General features: G+C 45.0%; 1 protein-coding gene across 2 annotated transcripts in view; it reads right to left on the bottom strand.

Annotated features, from left to right (window-relative positions):
• Nucleotides 1–967: 967 nt before the first annotated feature.
• CBLN4 (cerebellin 4 precursor) overlaps nt 968–18,076 on the bottom strand; it is a 51,729-nt gene continuing 34,620 nt past the window's right edge. The window contains exons 3-5 of one of the 2 annotated variants that reach the window (XM_084777680.1): nt 7,027–7,825; nt 3,879–3,995; nt 968–2,299 (exon numbers count right to left, since the gene is read on the bottom strand). In XM_084777680.1, coding sequence (XP_084633806.1) covers nt 2,102–2,299; nt 3,879–3,995; nt 7,027–7,308 — 597 coding nt within the window. In that variant the 5' untranslated portion in view covers nt 7,309–7,825 and the 3' untranslated portion in view covers nt 968–2,101. Of the gene's footprint in view, nt 2,300–3,878; nt 3,996–7,026; nt 8,230–18,076 lie in introns of those variants that run through there. The other variant, XM_084777679.1, reaches the window with a different exon arrangement.

Below are 18,076 nucleotides of genomic sequence, written 5' to 3'. Positions count from 1 at the left end.
TCTTCTTCATCTTATTCCATCCCACCTCAGTGTTCCTCTTTCCTTGTGCCGGTCTTGACACCCTCCACATGCCCTCTTCCTGCTCTGACCCTTTAGAGCCTTAAATGTTGGGGATCACAAGCTTCGGTGACAAGCTCAAGAGTCCAGCTCCCACTGTGCCCCAAGCTCTTCCCGTGTCTACTGAATCTTTGCAGCCAACCACTTCTTCTTTGCAAATAAAGTAACAATGTGTCTGGGGATGCTCTCAACCATCTGAGCTGAGCCTCCACGCCCTGACCTATTCACCTGAACTCCAGCATCACAGACATTTACACCTGACAGTCGCATTCCCAGGTCTTTCCCCAACACACAATGGATTCCGCACCCCAAGATATGTATGTTAGAGCTTAGAAGTTAAAGCTCAGGGCTTTATGTTCAGAAGAATCGAGAAAGGTAAGGGCGAGCTCTCAAATAGGCCCCTGAACAGGGCCACAGGCCTGGCGAGGGAGCCCCCATCATTGTGCACAGTCCTTCAAAAGGGAGTGCTGAGGGCCAGGCGGAAGCTTTGCCCAAGACCACTGGTTGCAGTCACCAGCCTAGTTATTGGTGCCACACTCACTCATACGTACATGGAGCAACCTTGTGATATTTCAAGAGATCGTTTTAACTTCATTTTCCTCACAAGTCCTTGTGAAGGGAGAGTTTGCTAAGTTCATCGATTCCCTTTTGGCAAGCTTGCAACTCCTGGATTTGGACAGATTAAATACAGTAAAGATTTCCTATACCAACTCAAAGGACACTACCTGAAAACTCAGGAAGGGTTTTTTTTTTAAACTTCAGGAAAAAAGAAACAGGGGGAAGGGAGGGAGAGGGGGGAAAGGAAGGAAGAAAGGAGGGAAGATGAGTAAGGGGAAGGAATAATCGAGAATGAATAAACTACATTAAAGACACATTCTCAGAACCAAAAGGACCAAACCAAGCATTCCACTAACATATAATAATCTTTATTCTGTAACAGAGACATAAATAATTGTATGAATTCATATGGCCTATACAAAAGACAAAATAAAATATTGCACTAAATTTCATTATGTAGTATCTGGATTCAATATTAGCTGAACAGATAAATATATACAAGTTAAGGAATTAAGGCAAAACCAGATGATATTTCAAACACAACAGGAGATTTGAAAAATAGATATAATTAAAAACAAGGGCATACCACTCCACTTAATAAAGTGGTCATGGTGAAGGGGAAAATAATCCCTTAGGGTTTTAATAAAGTGGTTATTATCAATCATGTTAATTAAAGTTGAGCAGTAAAGTATAAGATTTTTCCACCAAGGAGGGCTATTTTGCCAAGGTTTGGGACTGAGCGCTTAGAATTGGGATAAGCAACTTTTTCTTTGTCAGATTATGATCTATTTTTCCTATTATAAAATATAATTTGGAAAATATGACTCTTTCACATATATAATTAAAATACAACTATGGAGCATTCATTTTACGGGCAGGAGGGAGGTCATGTGGGTGAGCTCAGAGTTAAGGTACATTTTGAGGCAAGACATTTGTTACCTTATGGGTAGAGAAAATACAATGCCAGTCACTAAAATACAATCCCAGTTATTTTAAGAGAACAACCAAAAAAAAACTAATTCCAACATAATTATAATTTTTAAAAGGTTTAATCAACGTATCCACACATCTTTGGCAGTTCCACAGTAACCAGTCAGAACTTCCAAGATTTCTAACTCTCAGATCCACTAGCTGGTCTTTCAAAAGCAAAGAAATAAAAACCCCACATCTGCAACCAACGCAGTAATAGCAGGAAACTAAACAGAACAAATCTTGAGACTGCTTCTGACCGATAACATGTAAGCAGATTTGGGGATTTTTTTCAACTTTGGAGTCTTGATCCACATATAAGGAAACTGGCACACACACACACATGAAAATAATCTGCAAAACTTTGTGTTTGTCCAGACAGGTCTAGAATCCTCAAAGAGAATCCATAGTCACCCATGAACAAAACAAAAGAGACATCAATGCAAGGGCGAGAGTGGTCTTCTGATAACCCCGGGGTGGGCGCCCTCACGCGTGGGCATCACAGAGAAGTCAGGTTCTACAGAGGAAACACCAGAAAGCCGGAAAATGTGGAATACTGCCAGCCACCAAGCAAGTTACCTTTCTCCAGTTTTAGGTACACCTTATCTTCCTTGTCCAGGTACAGTAGCACCCCATTCGTGGCAGCTTCGCGGGTCACGTCTTTATCCCCAGCAAATGCAGATATGACTGGTTTTCCATTTAACATCAAGTTAACCTGGAAGGGAAAAGATCACCACCTAAAAGCTCCCTTTAAAATCAAAATCTGTGCTAGTAAATAGTCTAAGACAGTTGACCTGGTCAAACATTTGTTATTTGGGAAATATTCTCCTTTTCCTTCAAACTGGATATATGTGGGGTCATATTGTGTGTGTGTGTGTGTGTGTGTGTGTGTGTGTGTGTGTGTGTGTGTGTGTTCCTATAGTAGTTTCTTAAATACTCACAAAACTAATGCCACTTATAGAGCCATCTAGTCATGTGAAAACTGGCTTTTCTTCAGTGTATAAACACAGCTAACTACTGTAGGAGCCTCATGCACTCAGTGGTAACAAAGTTTTCCACTTTATTGTCCATGGCTTCCCAGTGTTAGGATCTGACAAAATCAGACACCACCAGATTCTGCCAACGTCTGAGTAAGTGTCTCCATTTCTGAAAAGACATTTGAAATGTCAGAGTTTCCCGAGAAGTAAATGTGTTCACTAAATACTCCCTTTCTCTAGGTTAATACTAATGTGGAATAGATTAGCTCCAGCTCGGTCAACTTATCCAGTCACTAGGATATAAAAACTTGACACATGACTGTGCCATCTATTAAACACATGGATATAAAATATAATATATATTCTAAGCATTCAATATACATATTCTAGAATTCCACAGGCATGCACTGTATTGTTTGGTATTGGTATATTTTAATACTGCAATAAATATCTCTATGTCTACTCTAGAGTGAAAGGTCAAGCTGGTCTGAGCAAGCACAACACAGGACATATCACCAACCTGCTACTGCAACCAGGAAGAAGCTACAAGAACCAGAGTAACCAGAAATAAACTATAGCATGATGAATTCAACGCATCCTTTCTCAAAAGTAACCTAAGTAGACATTTGCTGGTAGCTTGGTTTCAACAGTTAGTTGCAGCTCACAATTTTTAAATGGTAGTAAACTAAACTTGTTTTCTTTATTTAACATCCATTTATAAAGTATTGTAAAACCTTTTTCCTTGTAAATTTGAATAACTTTTGTCCAGGCATGAAACAAAATCAAGATCTTCTATAGAGATTAGCATCCCAAATTTTTTTCCAAGCTATGGTTTTTGTTGTTGTTGTTATTGTTGTTGTTTTGTTGTTTCAATTGTTAGTTGTGTCTCACTATTCTTAAATGATAGCAAGCTAGTTTTGTTCGCTTAATGTTCACTTGTAAAGTTTTATAAGTTTTTTTTTCTTTATAAAACTGGAATACCTTTTGTCTGTGCATGAGATAAAAATCCACCTCTGTAGATATTTGTGTCATGACACTTTCCCCAAGCTGTATGTTGTTGTTGTTGTTGTTGTTGTTGTTGTTGTTGTGTTCTTTTGTCTTCTGTTAGGCTATAATCATGGTAATGACCTCAACTGTCTATTTTCCTATGTGCCTTTTGTCACATACTCAAATGGATGTTGGTTATAAAGAATAAAATGTAAACTAAATGCCTTGAAAACAAACAAAAAAAGGTAGACAACTACCCTTACAGTGCAAGCACATCTCTGAATGAGTGCTTGATGCAGGAGCAGAGAGCCAACGAGTCACAGCACATACCTGGATTGTTTGGCTCTGATAGACTTTAATGACGTGAAAACTGAAACTATAGATTCCTTTTCTCGGTGCCACAAAGACAGATTCCAACGTGAAAAAATTACCCACGTTAACCAGGATCTACAGATAAAAACAATAAATAATGGTAAATTGTTATAGTTTTCTTCCATGGGTAAAATAAATTCCCTCTTCCTCCTCCCTTTTCCTTCTCCCCCCCCCCTTTCCTTCCTCCCTCTCTCCCTCCCTCCTTCCACTTTCTTTATATCTTCTTCTCTCCTCTTCTTTTTTAATAACTAACTTCAGAAACAATTGAGAATAAAACAGTTAATCCTATTTTTTTCCTATTTAGTGACTTGAAAAATATATGTACATAATGAAAGGTTCTTCTACCTGTTAAATAGTACAAGAAAAATAATAAAACAACTGTGTTGTATTCTTGCCCCAGTTTCCAGGCAGGATGTCTCTGGGTTCATCAAAGTAACATGTGAAGGCTCATACTAGCTTTACGCTGAAAATGTGATGGGAGGCATCTGCCTTGCAGTTACATCTCCACAGTCTATAAGCCATCCCAGTGTGCAGAAGTGACGTTGCCCAGTCAGCCAATCGACATCCATGGGCTTTCTGCAGTAACCCCTGGACACCTCACGGAGGCATGATACCCCCTCCACCATGGGCCGTAGTCCATGACACTGACAGTCAGTACCACAGAGACAGGAAAACCAGGCTTTTCCCCCAAACCTCTGTAGGAGCTCTCCTCAGACCAGGGGCCATTCTTTTTCTTTATGTACCCATCTAAGCCTTAACATAATATATTGTCGATGAGTCAGCCCTGGCTGGATGCCAAGAGAAAGGCATGAATATGGCAGACAGTAAACTAGGTGGCCTTTCTGTAATCTTCAGTGTCCTGTTTTATCCTCCTATCAGCACCTGAAATCTATTTGAAGTTCAAGGGTCAAAAGTGAAAGTGAAGTGAAGTCCTGTTTCTAAGAGAGCCACAATGCACCTTGTGTTCCAAGATGTGTGGCCTGGTTATGACATTAACTTTGAATTTCAGTGTATTCAGTGTAGTCTGTGTTAAATTTCAGTGTCTCAGAGGCAAGTCCCTTCCTGAGAGAGTTTAAGAGCCCAAATAAAACAAGGAGGCTTTCTTTCATGTCTCACCAAGAAAAAAAAATCCATAAAAATCAGATGCGCCTCTAAGGATATATTTTCTGTTTATCAGAGTCAGTCTGCTGTTATCTGTCTTAAATATCATCTTCTTGTCAAAATTAATATATTTCACACTTCCTGCATCATTTCCTCAAAGTGCACCAACCCTCTCACGGCACACCAGAATGTCAGAACACTTAGGGAAATGCACCCGGCTCAGCCCTGCCTTGAAATACAAATCTGTGTGTGCTTGTTTTACTGAGATCCCAGCCTCTTCCCGTAAGTAAGTATCAGCACTCTGTTCTCTGTCTTGAGATCAGATGGACTTTCTACAGCACCATCATTGCCAGCTGTGCAAGCTTCCCTGATGACACCTTTACAGACACATCTTTTCCCAAGCACATTAGAACAATGTGAGGTGCTTAGGCAAGACTTTCTGATTCAGATACAGGAGGCATCCTTCCTTAACAAAACAGGGGCGCCCGGTTAGTGTTGCTTAGTAAACACGAAGCTGGAGGTAGACTCCGCAGGGTAATGGAGGCATCCAAGCACATCGAGATTTATAACTAAACTTGTCTTGTTGGCTCTAAGATGCATGGCTCCCTGAACAAAAGAAAAATCCCTTTCCTATTCTAATTGATGGGAAGGTCATTGAGAAGAATGCGGAGCAAAGATATTACAATGGCCACAGGGTTCTAACATTTAGATAACGCACTAAAACACAAAATTGGGGTGGTGCTAAGCTTTCCTTCTTTTCTTCTTTCTTTCTTTCTTTCTTTTTTTCTATCACTTTGCTAAATATTGCACCAAGATCTCCAAAGGGATTACTTAATTCATTTTTCAAATTTATAGCTATCCCATACTAAGCCTCCAGGGAGACATCTCTGTCCCTAACCAGCTGGTGAGTATATTACTTAGAATTAAGTACGAAGCACAAATGTCGCCTGGGTCTGTCCTGGCACATCCCGCAGCAGCCCCACTTAACCTGCCCTCGGGGCTCTGCACACAACTGCGAACTGTAACTTTGGAACTAGACAGACTCCAGGTACTGCTGGGGTTGGAACCAAAATGCTGGAGTCAGGCTTCTGCCCTTGGGGCTTGGCTAAGCTGATACCCAGGGTTGCTAGACACTCCAGTCCACAGAGCACTGAGCTGCTCAGCAGGAACTGCAGCTTTCATCAACTCAGCCCCAACCCCTTGCTGCAATCTCAAATCTGTGCTTCCTCAGCAATTTACAGTGCCCTAGAGGAACCTAGCAGTCCAGGAAGAGGAACCCAGCTCCTCAGCGCTTACCTACCCAAGCTCTGGCAATCACTCAATCCCCTTTCCTCCTTCCTGGACAACTTTTCTGAGTAGAATGGTAGTGAAAAGGGCTTTTGGTCTATACCAGGTAGGGTGGTATTAGTCCAGCCACCCTGGACCCTGCATAGTGACCCAGCTAGAGCCCTGGAGGTAATATCTGACCCCAGAACTCCATCTCTAATCCTGTGCCTACCTGGCACGGTCCCTGCACCTTGTGGAGCTCCAGAACTCTTTGGAGAGATGAGCCTCCACCTTGAAACACAAGTCAAACATTTTCAGGTTATCTTCTAGGGCCCCCCTCAGGAACATCCCCCAGGGCATCCACTGACAAGTCTGAGCCAGAGGGCCAAGTTCCCTACCAATAAATCTGAGCATCCAGGGATAGTCTTCAGTTCAGCCCTTGGTGACCTGTTGCTGTTAAACTTGTCTTGATCTCCAGGTGCCTGCTTCTGCGCTCCCAAGCCAGCCCACAGCTCAGGCCTCTCCCAGAGAACAAGGGGGAATGGAGGCTTTGGTTTTTGGGGAAGGGAGGCAGCTCAAGTTTCAGACTGGTATCTTTCCGGAGGAGGTGGTGGCTTAAATGATCTCTATACATCCTAATCATATTAGTGTAATCTGGGCAGGCAGCCTCCCAAACCCAGAGACCACCCATCCCCTGGGTACCCTGCATCCCTGGGGTGGGGTGGGGGGAAAATCTGACCTGATCAAAGTAAATGATGCGTGTCTTGTTGCTCATCTCAGATGGCTCGTGGTTGGTGCTCCGAACCGCCGAAAAGGCCACCTTGGAGTTTGCTGCCCGGACCGATATCCCCAGAGGGGAAGAAGATGATCCCTTGGAGTCTGTGGCTGGGTTTGAGTCGCACACCACCAGACACTTGCCCTCCAGCACGATTGGTTCCGTGTCATTCTGTGCCCAGGCAGGCAGCGCGAGAATCAGCAGAACAGCCGGTACCACGGACAGCTCCCGGCGCGCGGAGCCCATGGTGAGCCGCGTGCGCAAGCGGCAGCCTGGCGCTTCTGCTCCCGGCGGCGCCTGCTACCCCGGGATCCCGGAGCTCGGGAAGATGCCAGTGGCTAGATCGACAATGCTGCAGGAACAGCGGCGGCGGCGGCGCGCGCGCTTCCACCAATTCTCTGGGCTGAAGTCTCCCTTCGAGCTGGCTGGCTGGCTCTGCTACCTTTGTCCTTTAAGGAGCTCATGCAGAACTCCCGACCCTACTAACCTCTCCCACCCCAAAATCAGTTTTGCCTGGGGCCACTGCACCCACACTTGTCCCTTGGCATCTAAAAAGTCTCCAGACCGTCGCGGTCACACCTCAAAGGAATAAAATAAATCCTCACCCAAACCCAAGTACTCCCAAGTGAAGCGCGGAGCTGAAGACACAGAAGGGACTCAGCTAGTAAACGCCAGAGTGGCAGGTGCCAAGCGGTGCCGGTGTCCGTCCTGTCCGAGGGACTCTGGCTGGCGCAGGAACAAATTAGAGAGGCAAGAGGTGTTTCTGGAGATAAAAAGAACGCCAGGTTGTGTTCATAGCCAGGGTGTTAGCGACTCCCACTTGTGCTTGACCAAAAATTCCCCCCAAATCCGGTGTCACTCCGACGCAGGTAGGCGGCTCAGCTGAGTCCCCCTTGCCGAAGCAGTTCTAAGGTGCAGGGCGCCAACTACCCTTGGTTCCCGAGTCCCTGTGCACAACTTTGTGTCTCGGCGCACAGTGCAGCCGGAAGGGACAGCGCTGAGAGGGCACCCGCGCGCTATTTATAGGAGCGCCGCGTTCAGATGGCTTTGGCTCGCTCACTTATTCCACGGCTACCCAAAAAGCAAGAAAAGGCGTTCGGTGACCCCAGCGGAGCAGCGCCTCTGTGACGTTGAAATCACCCGGACTGAGCCGAGCGCACCACACTGCTGACTGCCAATGTCTGAGGCCACTTGGTCCCCCGAAATCGTGCGGGGGTGTGCGCAGAGGAGGATGCCCACCAGCCCGCGCTTGGCGGCGCTCCACGGCTGCTCGCTTCCTGCTCTACCTGGACTCGCAGAGGGAGCTGCGGGTCCCCTCTCCCTGCCCTGCGCAAGACTCTCTGAACAGAACAAGGTGCTTCCAACACAGATGCGGAGATAGAAGGGCCGTGGTGGGTTGGCCTGTACTCTAAGAGGACCCGCCAGCGTCCCTAACTGTGCCCGATCCGGAGCTTGTCTCACTTAACCCTGGAGCATGAAGAGACTAGGAAAGCCTATGCCCTATGCAGGAAGGGTGTAGAGGAGGCGCCTGATCTCTTTCTTCTGCTCAAGAGGATGAACCTCAGAACCCACAGGGGCGCGCCTTCCCACTCATGCTGTGTATCCACCCCAAACAGGGCCAGGAAAAGATTTAGTGAACAGTATCCTCTTAAATGTAGCAATTAATATACACTGCCCAATAGTACTTCACCCTGCCTCACTTTGCTATGCCATCTTGTCCTCTGGCAATTTATTTTCCTTTTCCGCAGCCACCAAAGGGAAGCTGGAAAGCAGGACTTGGCTCGGGAGTTGGCTACATGAACTTGGCCAAGACACATACCTTGATGAATAGTCAGTACTCCCCTAACTAAGGACCCTGGCTTTCCAGTTCTGTATTCTTTGGGGTCAGAACACTCACAAATTTCTTCTTGACTTCTCTTGACTTCCAGCTGCAGGAGAGCAATGTGCCCACTTCCCTAATCAAAACAACATCCCCGTGGAAGACACCAGCCACCAGGACTTCTTTATTAGCACATACTGATTGCTTATTGTTTAGAGGTTGAGTCATGTCCTTGGGACAGACCAAGCTCCCCAGATGGTCGTGAGCATTCTTGGAATGGCGCTCAAGCTCCTCCCCTGCAGAATCCAGACCTACTACATCTTTAGTCTCCTCTCCTCCTAAGGTTCTCCAAGGGAATTTGTGCCAGAAGCCCATGCTGAAATTCCAAGTATTAAGATACAAGATGCCCCTAAGGTTGATCTTCCTATAGTGATACAAATAAAGATGTGCTACCTGGAGCCACAGTTGAGGGCAGATGCTCTAGGGTAATGTTGTTTGTAACAAGGTTGTATGTCCTTCTTCTAAGCTGTAAAGAAAAGGGGAGCTAGGCAGTCTTTAGGAGGGAGCCACCCTGATGTCCAACTTCAGGATCACACAGTTTCTCATCTGACCCTTTCTGGCTTCCTTATTCAACCACTGATAACCAGTTGTTGCAGTACCTGCAGTGCCCCCGTGGGGTGTGTGTGTGTGTGTGTGTGTGTGTGTGTGTGTGTGTCAGAGAATGACTTCACCAGGTGTCCTGCTTGAACGCTTTCCACCTTACTCCCATAAGAGAGGGTCTCTTCCTGAACTTGGAGCTGGCTATTAGCCGACAAACCTCAGTGATCCTCCTGTCTGCCCCCCGCAACCCCCGCACTGGCCAGCACTGGTGTCCAAGCACATGCAACCAAACTGGCTGAACTCTTTCCCCAGCCCCATAGCTACGTTTTGAAACCAGATACTAGATGAAATTTGGTTCTGCTTTTTCTCCTGTAGGGGTAAGGCTACCCTCTCTGTCCAAAGTGGAGATCCAATAGCTATGCCTTTGGGGTTTTTTGTTGTTGTTGTTTCATTTTGGTTTGTTTTTTGTTTTCTTGTTCCAGGCTGAGAGAATTTGAGAAAGAACTCTATTGACAGAATTGTTAAATATACACATTTTACCTTCCTCACAAGCCCCAATACATTCTCTGTATATTCTTTTCTTCTCTTAGAATTTGTTTTCTTCCCTTGAATTTCATTTCCAAATGAGCTTTTATTTAAATACATTTCTTCCTTCTGTCTGACAGTATTCCTGTGGGCCCCAAATCCAGCCGGGTGACCACATTAGGAACCCAACAGGTCAATGAACAGTGACTGAATATTTCTAAATAGAACGTAATGTATCAATCATTCTCCCTATGGTAAAAGAAAATTGGAGTGAGACTCCTTCGGTGACATACGATTTCAAAGCCTGGATCAACTAGGTGGAAGTCTCGGTTCCTTGCTAACAGAAGTCTTGCTATTCAGGGTGACCTGTAGGTGTGGAATGGAGCATTTCCTGTGTCATCACCTGCCAAGAGATGCTGTGTGACATTGTGAGCCAAGGATTCCTACCCTTCTACCCCACAGATGACTGAACAGGGAGAGCTTCAAGGCTCTAGTACTGACAATCCATCTGATACCACAAGTCCATTGGATACTGGACCCAGAGCAGACAGCTGAGAAGAGGCTCCCAGACTGTCTCTGCCTGGGGTTGAACTGCGTGACTGAGACAGCCGTGGGGAAGCACTGTGAGCTACAGCAGCAAGGTCAGTATACTCCTCAGCGGTCACGACCAACATGGGAGGCATGTGGAAGCTGCAGCAGAGTTTGCTGGACAGTGGGAAGCCTGGGACATTCTCCAGTTCCTAACTTCCCTCAGGAGAGGTCAGCCGCCCCCTGACCTTGGACTTCCTGAGATCTTCCTATATCCTGCTTCTTGTCACAAAGCATGCTTGCTGAACCTGCTGTCGTTAACTCAGACTCCAAAAGCCTAGGGAAATTATGAGAAAGAACTGCCGACTGGGAATTGTCCAATATGCAATACTCAGGTCCTGCCAAGAGACGGCGGTGGCAAAGCCCATCTGCCTGTGGCAAGATTTCTGAGTCTGTCCCCTCTGTCCCAGCCAGCTCCTACTTCACCCCTGGCTGCTTCAGGAGAAAAGAGTTAAAGTCAGCCCAAGTTTCTTTCCAGACACTGCATAATTCTGTTTCATTTCCTTCTTCTTCTTCTTTCAGCTAAAAATATGGTATCAGAGATGGTTGAGAGGATGGTAAGAGCCAGAGGCAGCAACGCTGCTCTCCAGATATCACCGGGCAAGTTCACAAATGAACTCGCAGCAACTGTGAGGAGGCATTCAAGGCCTGACCAAGCTCAAGGCAGACAAAGTCCCAGCATGAAGTGGTGAGGATCTTTTGGCATTTAAGTGCCTGACCAGAGTGGGAGAGTGAGTTTTCTTTGAGGATGCGACTCTCAGTAGCTCTACCATTCTCTAGAGCCAGCCCTACATCTGAGAGAGAAGGGGATGGAGAAAGGGAAAGAGGGGGAGAGAGAGAGAGAGAGAGAGAGAGAGAGAGAGAGAGAGAGAGAGAGAGAGTATTTGAACAACACAAATTAGACATGATGTGTTCCTGGTAAGTTTTTAATGAATACTTAAAAACAGAGTGCAGAGTTGGGTGCGTATAGAAGTGAGGTTGGATCTGGGAGGAGCTGGGGTAATGAATGTTATCAAAATACATTGTATTGCATTCTCAAAAAATAGTAGAAGACATTTTAAAGTATGGACCTGGAAAATGTATCATCTGTGACCCAAATCTCCTTCCCTGAGTTCCCCAGGTTCCATCTAATGCCCCCTTTTTTGCCAGACCTTTGCAGGTGGGCCAGGAATTGCTATTTCACATCTCTGTAGTCAACTCAAGTTCTCAACTGCAAAGCAAATTGAAACAGAAACTGATCTTCCATGGAAATGGTGCTTTGGCAGTCAGTGCACCCAGTGACTGCTTGTATGGACATCTCCTGTGGAAATTGTGTTGAGAAAGCCAAGATGGGCAGGAGCCAGGAGCGGGTTTCTGCTCCAGATGATGGTGTCTGTGAGGAGGAGGACAGGCACACACTGCGTTCTGTTCTGAAAACCTCACCTGGGTCTGAGTGAAGAAGACTGTAAGCATCAGGCATAGACAGCCTCAGGCTGCACAAGGAGGAAAATCAAGAAAGTTCCAGCATGAGGGTCACATCACAGCGAAAGCTCCATTGAGTCATTTAATTACCCTTTCTCTACAATGATAGCTATCTGACCAAGAGAATCACACCCACCCACCCACCCCCTCTCTCTCTCTGAGTGAAAGTAAATGGTTTAAGGAGAGCAAAGTTTTGAGAATAAAAAAATGTGTGAGGACCATAAAGTTACAGAGCTATGCCAGGCGTATCATCCTGGCTACTTCTGAAGACAGGAAATGGTAGGCATGTTTTGTATAAAGAGGGTGTTGTAGGGAAAACTAAATGGATAACTTCATAATCTTTCAATTTGATTTACAATTTAAAACTTGTCTTAGATGTTCCTCTTTCCACCTCAATATATCAGCCAAGAAGGTACACGCTAAGGTGTCACCGTATAGTGAAGTGTCTTGACCACCATGGTGGTCACGTTTTGAATCCTCATTTTGGCTTTCCCATAATGCACTGTGCTTGCCCAGATCATTCTGCTCATTACAATTTTAAGTTATTGGTTCATTTGTTCTGTTTTCTATGGGCCATGAACTCCCCAGGAGCATAGGACTTAGCAGAGAATGGAGATGATTAAATAAATGTTTACTAAGAAAAAAAAAAGCTTTCACTGCTCTGATTTTTTTTTTCATTGCACAGTGTCACATTAGACCACTGCCAGTATAAGATGAACCAGAAAAATCTTTCAGAAACTTTTAAGAGGAACTTGAAATGTTTAATCTACTCCTGGCTATTGTGTTGGTTGCACTGCTTGGTTGAAGATGCCATCTCTCAGCTTCCTGATCCAGCTTCCAGCTGTAATGCCCTCCCTACCATTATGGACTCTCTCCATGGAACTGTAAGCCCAAATGAACTCTCCCGTAAGTTGCTTGCGTTCGTGGTGTTTTAGCACAGAAATTGAAAACCGTAACTAAGATAGTATGATATGTTGCTTTGTACACTGGTTTGTTGTTTTTTGGGTTTGGGTGGATTTTTTTGTTTTGTTTTGATTTGCTTTATCTAATAACCTACTGAATCCAGTGTGTGTTGTCCATATACCAGTGGGTATTGGACCAACAAGTGGAGCAAGAACAACACACCAGGAGTCACAGCCTTAATGAAAACTGAGTCTTCCTCCCCCAGAAGCTGTCAACTCTATAGCTCTTCAGTTACAGATTAGGGCTCATTCACCCCTCCCCTTCAATACTAGAGTGTTGGCTGGCTTGATCTTGTATAGGTCTTATGCAGGCAACCACAGCTTCCCTGAGTTCATGAGAACTGTTATCCTGTCATGTCCAGAAGACATTGTTTTGTCCCAGTTCTCCCTGACTTCTGGTCTTACAATAGCCCCACTTCCTCTTCTGCTATGCGACATAGAGGGGAAAGACCACAGCATATAGACCCCAGGGCAGAGCTAAACAGATGAATACCTCATATTTCTGTCCTTCTCCTTCCTTCCTCTATACTCCCCCACCTTCTCCTCCTCCTCAGCACACCTGCATCATTCTTCTGGTCACTTCCTTGACACCCATATACTGAAACATAACAAACTAACACCTTTTAATTACACACACACACACACACACACACACACACACACACACACACGAAATCTATCCACCCCAAAGTTCTGTTGAATCCTAAAGACTTGTAAACTCTGATGCCCAAACTGTATCAGTGCTCTCTGCTGACAGGATCCTCTCTCTCTCTCTCTCTCTCTCTCTCTCTCTCTCTCTCTCTCTCTCTCACACACACACACACACACACACACACACACACACTGGATTCCATATTTACATAGAATATGAACACTGGGGCAGGTCTAGAGAAAAGACAGGTCCTGGGAAGATATTGCAGATGATGTACGTATAATGATATGGGAAAGAATAAGCTATGGATTAATCTACACTGTGTGACTTTGTGGTAGAGTCCTATAGGTGCGCACAAATGTTTACATCCTAATAACAGAAGGAAAATATCAAAGAGCTTGACAGAAACACATCCACCTTAGAGGAAGACAGGGCAAAGTAGCCATTAAATTTGCTTCAGGTCTTTGTTATTCAAATGGTCCCAGTAATCATAAATTATACTGTGAGACACATTTTAAATAAATGCAGTTTATAAAAGGAAAATGTTGCTAGGCAGATCTCCCAATAGCAGCCTATTACAGTAACATTTTTTGACCCATAATTTAAACTTTGTTGAATTTAGAGAGAAGGGGACCTAAGGTTCTTTCTTATACACAGTCTTGGTGAAACAACAATTTTCCTTCTTTGGTTATTGATCCAACTCATCAATATAAGATTACCCACTCTATTCTGGAAGAGTCTCAGACTTAAAAAAGATTCACAATAGACATATGAGAAGAAATTGAAAATGGCAAAGCTTATGAGTCACATCAAAGTCCTGGTTGTATTTCAGATCCAACTCAATTCTTTACATAACGTATTTAATGCTCAGGAAACCTTGATATATGCCCGGCCTCCGTGCAGAATTAGGAAGAAGATGACTATGTGGTTCCAATGGATGACCGCTACTTGTGCACATTCACTGGGAGGCTTATCTCCAAGGCAGACTCACTGAACCTTTCCTAAGTTGATGGCTTTGTCCATGAACAGGGGGATCTGTTTTATGAACTGGCACCCACATGAATCTGCAGTTCTGCCTTTGTAGACATCAATGGTGAGATGCAGGCAGCCAGAGTCCATCTACAGACAGGCTGTTAGCACTAAGTGTATTCAGGGTCAGCTCTACCTCCTGTTAGCTTTATGACCATGACCATGGAGCAAGTTACAAACCCTGCTTGAGCCAAGATTGCTATCATAAAAATTATACTCAGTGAGTGGCTTGAGGAGGGTTAGGGGGATGTAATAGACCACTAAACATGGAGCCCGGAGCACAGAAGGTGCTAATTAGATGCATGATTATTGTAATTAATTTATGGAATTTACTAATGACTAAAAGGGAGCCCCAGTGCACAGGACCCAATATCAAAGGCCATTAACGTTGGCAAGCAGCAACTGCAACTCAGTCTCATGGACACTGCAGTAGGGAAGAGCAAGGCAGGCCCAAGAATGAGAGAATCTAAGTCTAGCCACCAGGTGTTAGCTGACGCTGGCTGGATGAGGGCCTGACACTGGCCACATGAAAAGCTCTAGAAATGTGGATATTTCTGGGTGTGATTCGTGGAATGGGCAGTGGATCTAATTTTCCATTGCTTTCTGTCCCCCATCCTTTTGTATTTTGTGTTTGATAATGTGCATGCGACATGTTTGTGTGTGTGCGCGCACATGCATGTGTGTGTGCTCTCATGCATGTGTGTATATTGTGCATGCGGGTGTGCACATGTGTTCACGTGTGTGTGTGTGTGTGTGTGTGTGTGTGTGAGAGAGAGAGAGAGAGAGAGAGAGAGAGAGAGAGAGAGAGAGAAAGCCAGAGGGTGCTGGGTGCCTTTCCCTATCACTCCCTACCTTATCTTTTTGAGTCAGATTTTTTTCCCCACTGAACCCAGAGCTCATCCACTGGCCTCACTGGCCAACCAAAAAACTCCTGGGACATACCTACCTCCATCCCCCTTACCTCCAGCCCAAGACTTAAAGACAGGAGGCCACCCCAGGCCTGGATTTTTATGTAGGTTTTGGGAATCCAAACTCATATTGTTATGCTTGTGCAGCAGGCATTTTAACAGTTGGGCCAGGTTCCAGCCCTCCTCCCTCTTCCTCCTAACTACTGGGTCTCATCTGAAAGAAGCACTGTCATAGTCAGTGAAGAGGCACCATGACCAGAGTGACTTTTATAAAAAAAAATCATGGGCTTGGAAAGATAGCTTAGAGGTTAAGTGCACTGCCTGCTTTTCTGGAGGTCCCGAGTTCAATTCCCAGCAGCCATATGGTGGCTCACAACCATCTATGATGTGATCTGATGCCCTCTTCTGGCCTGCAGATGTGCATGCAGGCAGAATACTGTATACATAATAATAAATAAATCTTTTTTTAAAAAAAAAACTCTTTAAAAAAAAAAGAAATCATTTGATTAGGTCTTGCTTATACTTTCAGAGGTCTGGCCCATTTCATCATGACAGGAAGCATGGAGACACAGGCAGACCGGGCTCTGGAGAGGTAGCTGAGAGTTCTGTACCCAGATCTGCAGACAACAGAGAGAGCCGCTGGGCCTGGCTTGGGCTTTTGAAACGTCAAAGCCCACCCCTAGTGACACACTTCCTCCACCGTGGCCACGCCTCCTAATCCTACTCAAGTAGCACCACTCTCTGATGACCAACATTCAAACAGATGAACCTATGGAGGTTACTCTTATTCAAAACCACTACAGGTACTGAACAGAAGTAGACAGAGCCTCCAAAGGAGAAGTTACACAGGAGTCATGAGCAGCCAGCTGGTCAATAGCCCTCACTGTACCAGCAGAGGGATCCGGAGAAGTGGGTGGGGGGTGGGAAAGAATGTGCCGACCGTTAAGTGCACAAGGTTACCTACAGAGAGGGCATCTTAGATGCTAGCATTCAACTTGCTTTCTCCACACTTGGAAGGCTCTGGGTCACTATGAGCACCCTGATTTTAGCAGAATGAGTTGGGGGGGGAACAGAGAGAACTTCCACCTAGTATGTGGGTCCCCCTCTCCAGCACTCTTAGTGAGTGTCTGTCGCCAGGACAGGTGACGAAGGGAAGTGAAAGGCTGCAGGTACCACCTCTGCTACAGAGCATTTCCCAGCAGCATGAGCCATTCTAATGCTTTCTACAGAGCAGTATCTTCCTACAGCATGGCCACAAAAAGCAGGCCAACAGCACAACCTGGCACCAAGCCGGGGAACCAGGAATTTGTTCAGACTCCAAGACAAGAGCTGCCGGGGGCCTAGCACTGGGTATCACACCTCCAGAGTGGGGGGGACCTCACAAGAATGTTCCAGAGTGATCAGGGCTGTAGGTGACTGTCCCATGACTCTCACTTCAGAACCTGACCCTGGACACACTGAACTTCACAGGGTGCTGTGCCTGCTATCCAGAGGGGCTGTAGTTGCTGACAGCTAGCCTGCCACAACAGTTAGAAGTCACTCTCAGTTCTTGCCAGTGACGGCTAAACAGATGGAGCCTGGGAAGCAGTGACTCAAACTATGTGCTTATTAGTCGATGGCATCACATATGAAAATTTAATTCGGGTGGGGGGGCAAAGGAAGGAGATGGGGTGGATTGTGTTTGTTTTTGTTTGTTTGTTTTGTAGGTTGGTTGGTTGGTTGGTTTTAGTTTGTGGTTGGTTTGGTTTTGCTTTGTTCCCATGACTGAGGGTTGAATATAGGGCCTCTAGCATGCTAGACTCCACCTCCCTCTTCTACTTTTTATTTGGAGGCATGATTTCAGACAAGCTTTGAACCTATGATACTCCTGCCTCAGCTTACCAAATAGCTGAGATTATAGGCTTGTACAATGAGGCCAAACTCACAATTAAAAAATAAAATAAAATAAAATAAAAGTATTGGTCCTAAACCAAGATATGGAATAAACATATATAATGAATATATATGCATATAGCTAAATAGATAAATATGAATAATATATAATTAAATAGCAGGTGGCTGAATCCTATGACCTCAGCATAGCTCTCCGTGTTGCCCTCATTGCAATGCTACATTTTCTTGTAATTTGGTTGCAAGCATCTGTTCCAGGGCTTTGTGGGCTCCATGAGGGTAGAGGTGAGCTGACCTCCTTTTACAAGAAGCCAGATGCCCAGAAGAGTGTCCCGGCACCTTAGATGATGGTTAAAGCAAACAATAAAGTGTCATGGAGCAGATTCTGACTTGGGCCACATTTTTCTGGGTGTATTTCCAGATATAACACTAGATAGTCTTGATAGTCCTAAAAATTAACTTATGTTCTCTCTAATTCTCACTAATTATTTATGATACGTAATAAGCCATTCTTATGTGAAAATTCAATATGCTTCTGGAAAGAATGCTGTAAGTAGCCCTTTTCCTTCCCTGGGTACCT

The sequence above is a fragment of the Acomys minous genome (assembly GCF_964271855.1).
Source record: "Acomys minous genome assembly, chromosome: 3".
NCBI classification, from domain to species: domain Eukaryota; kingdom Metazoa; phylum Chordata; class Mammalia; order Rodentia; family Muridae; genus Acomys; species Acomys minous.
Note: the sequence above shows the minus strand (reverse complement) of the source record. Positions and strands in the feature narration are given on the sequence as shown.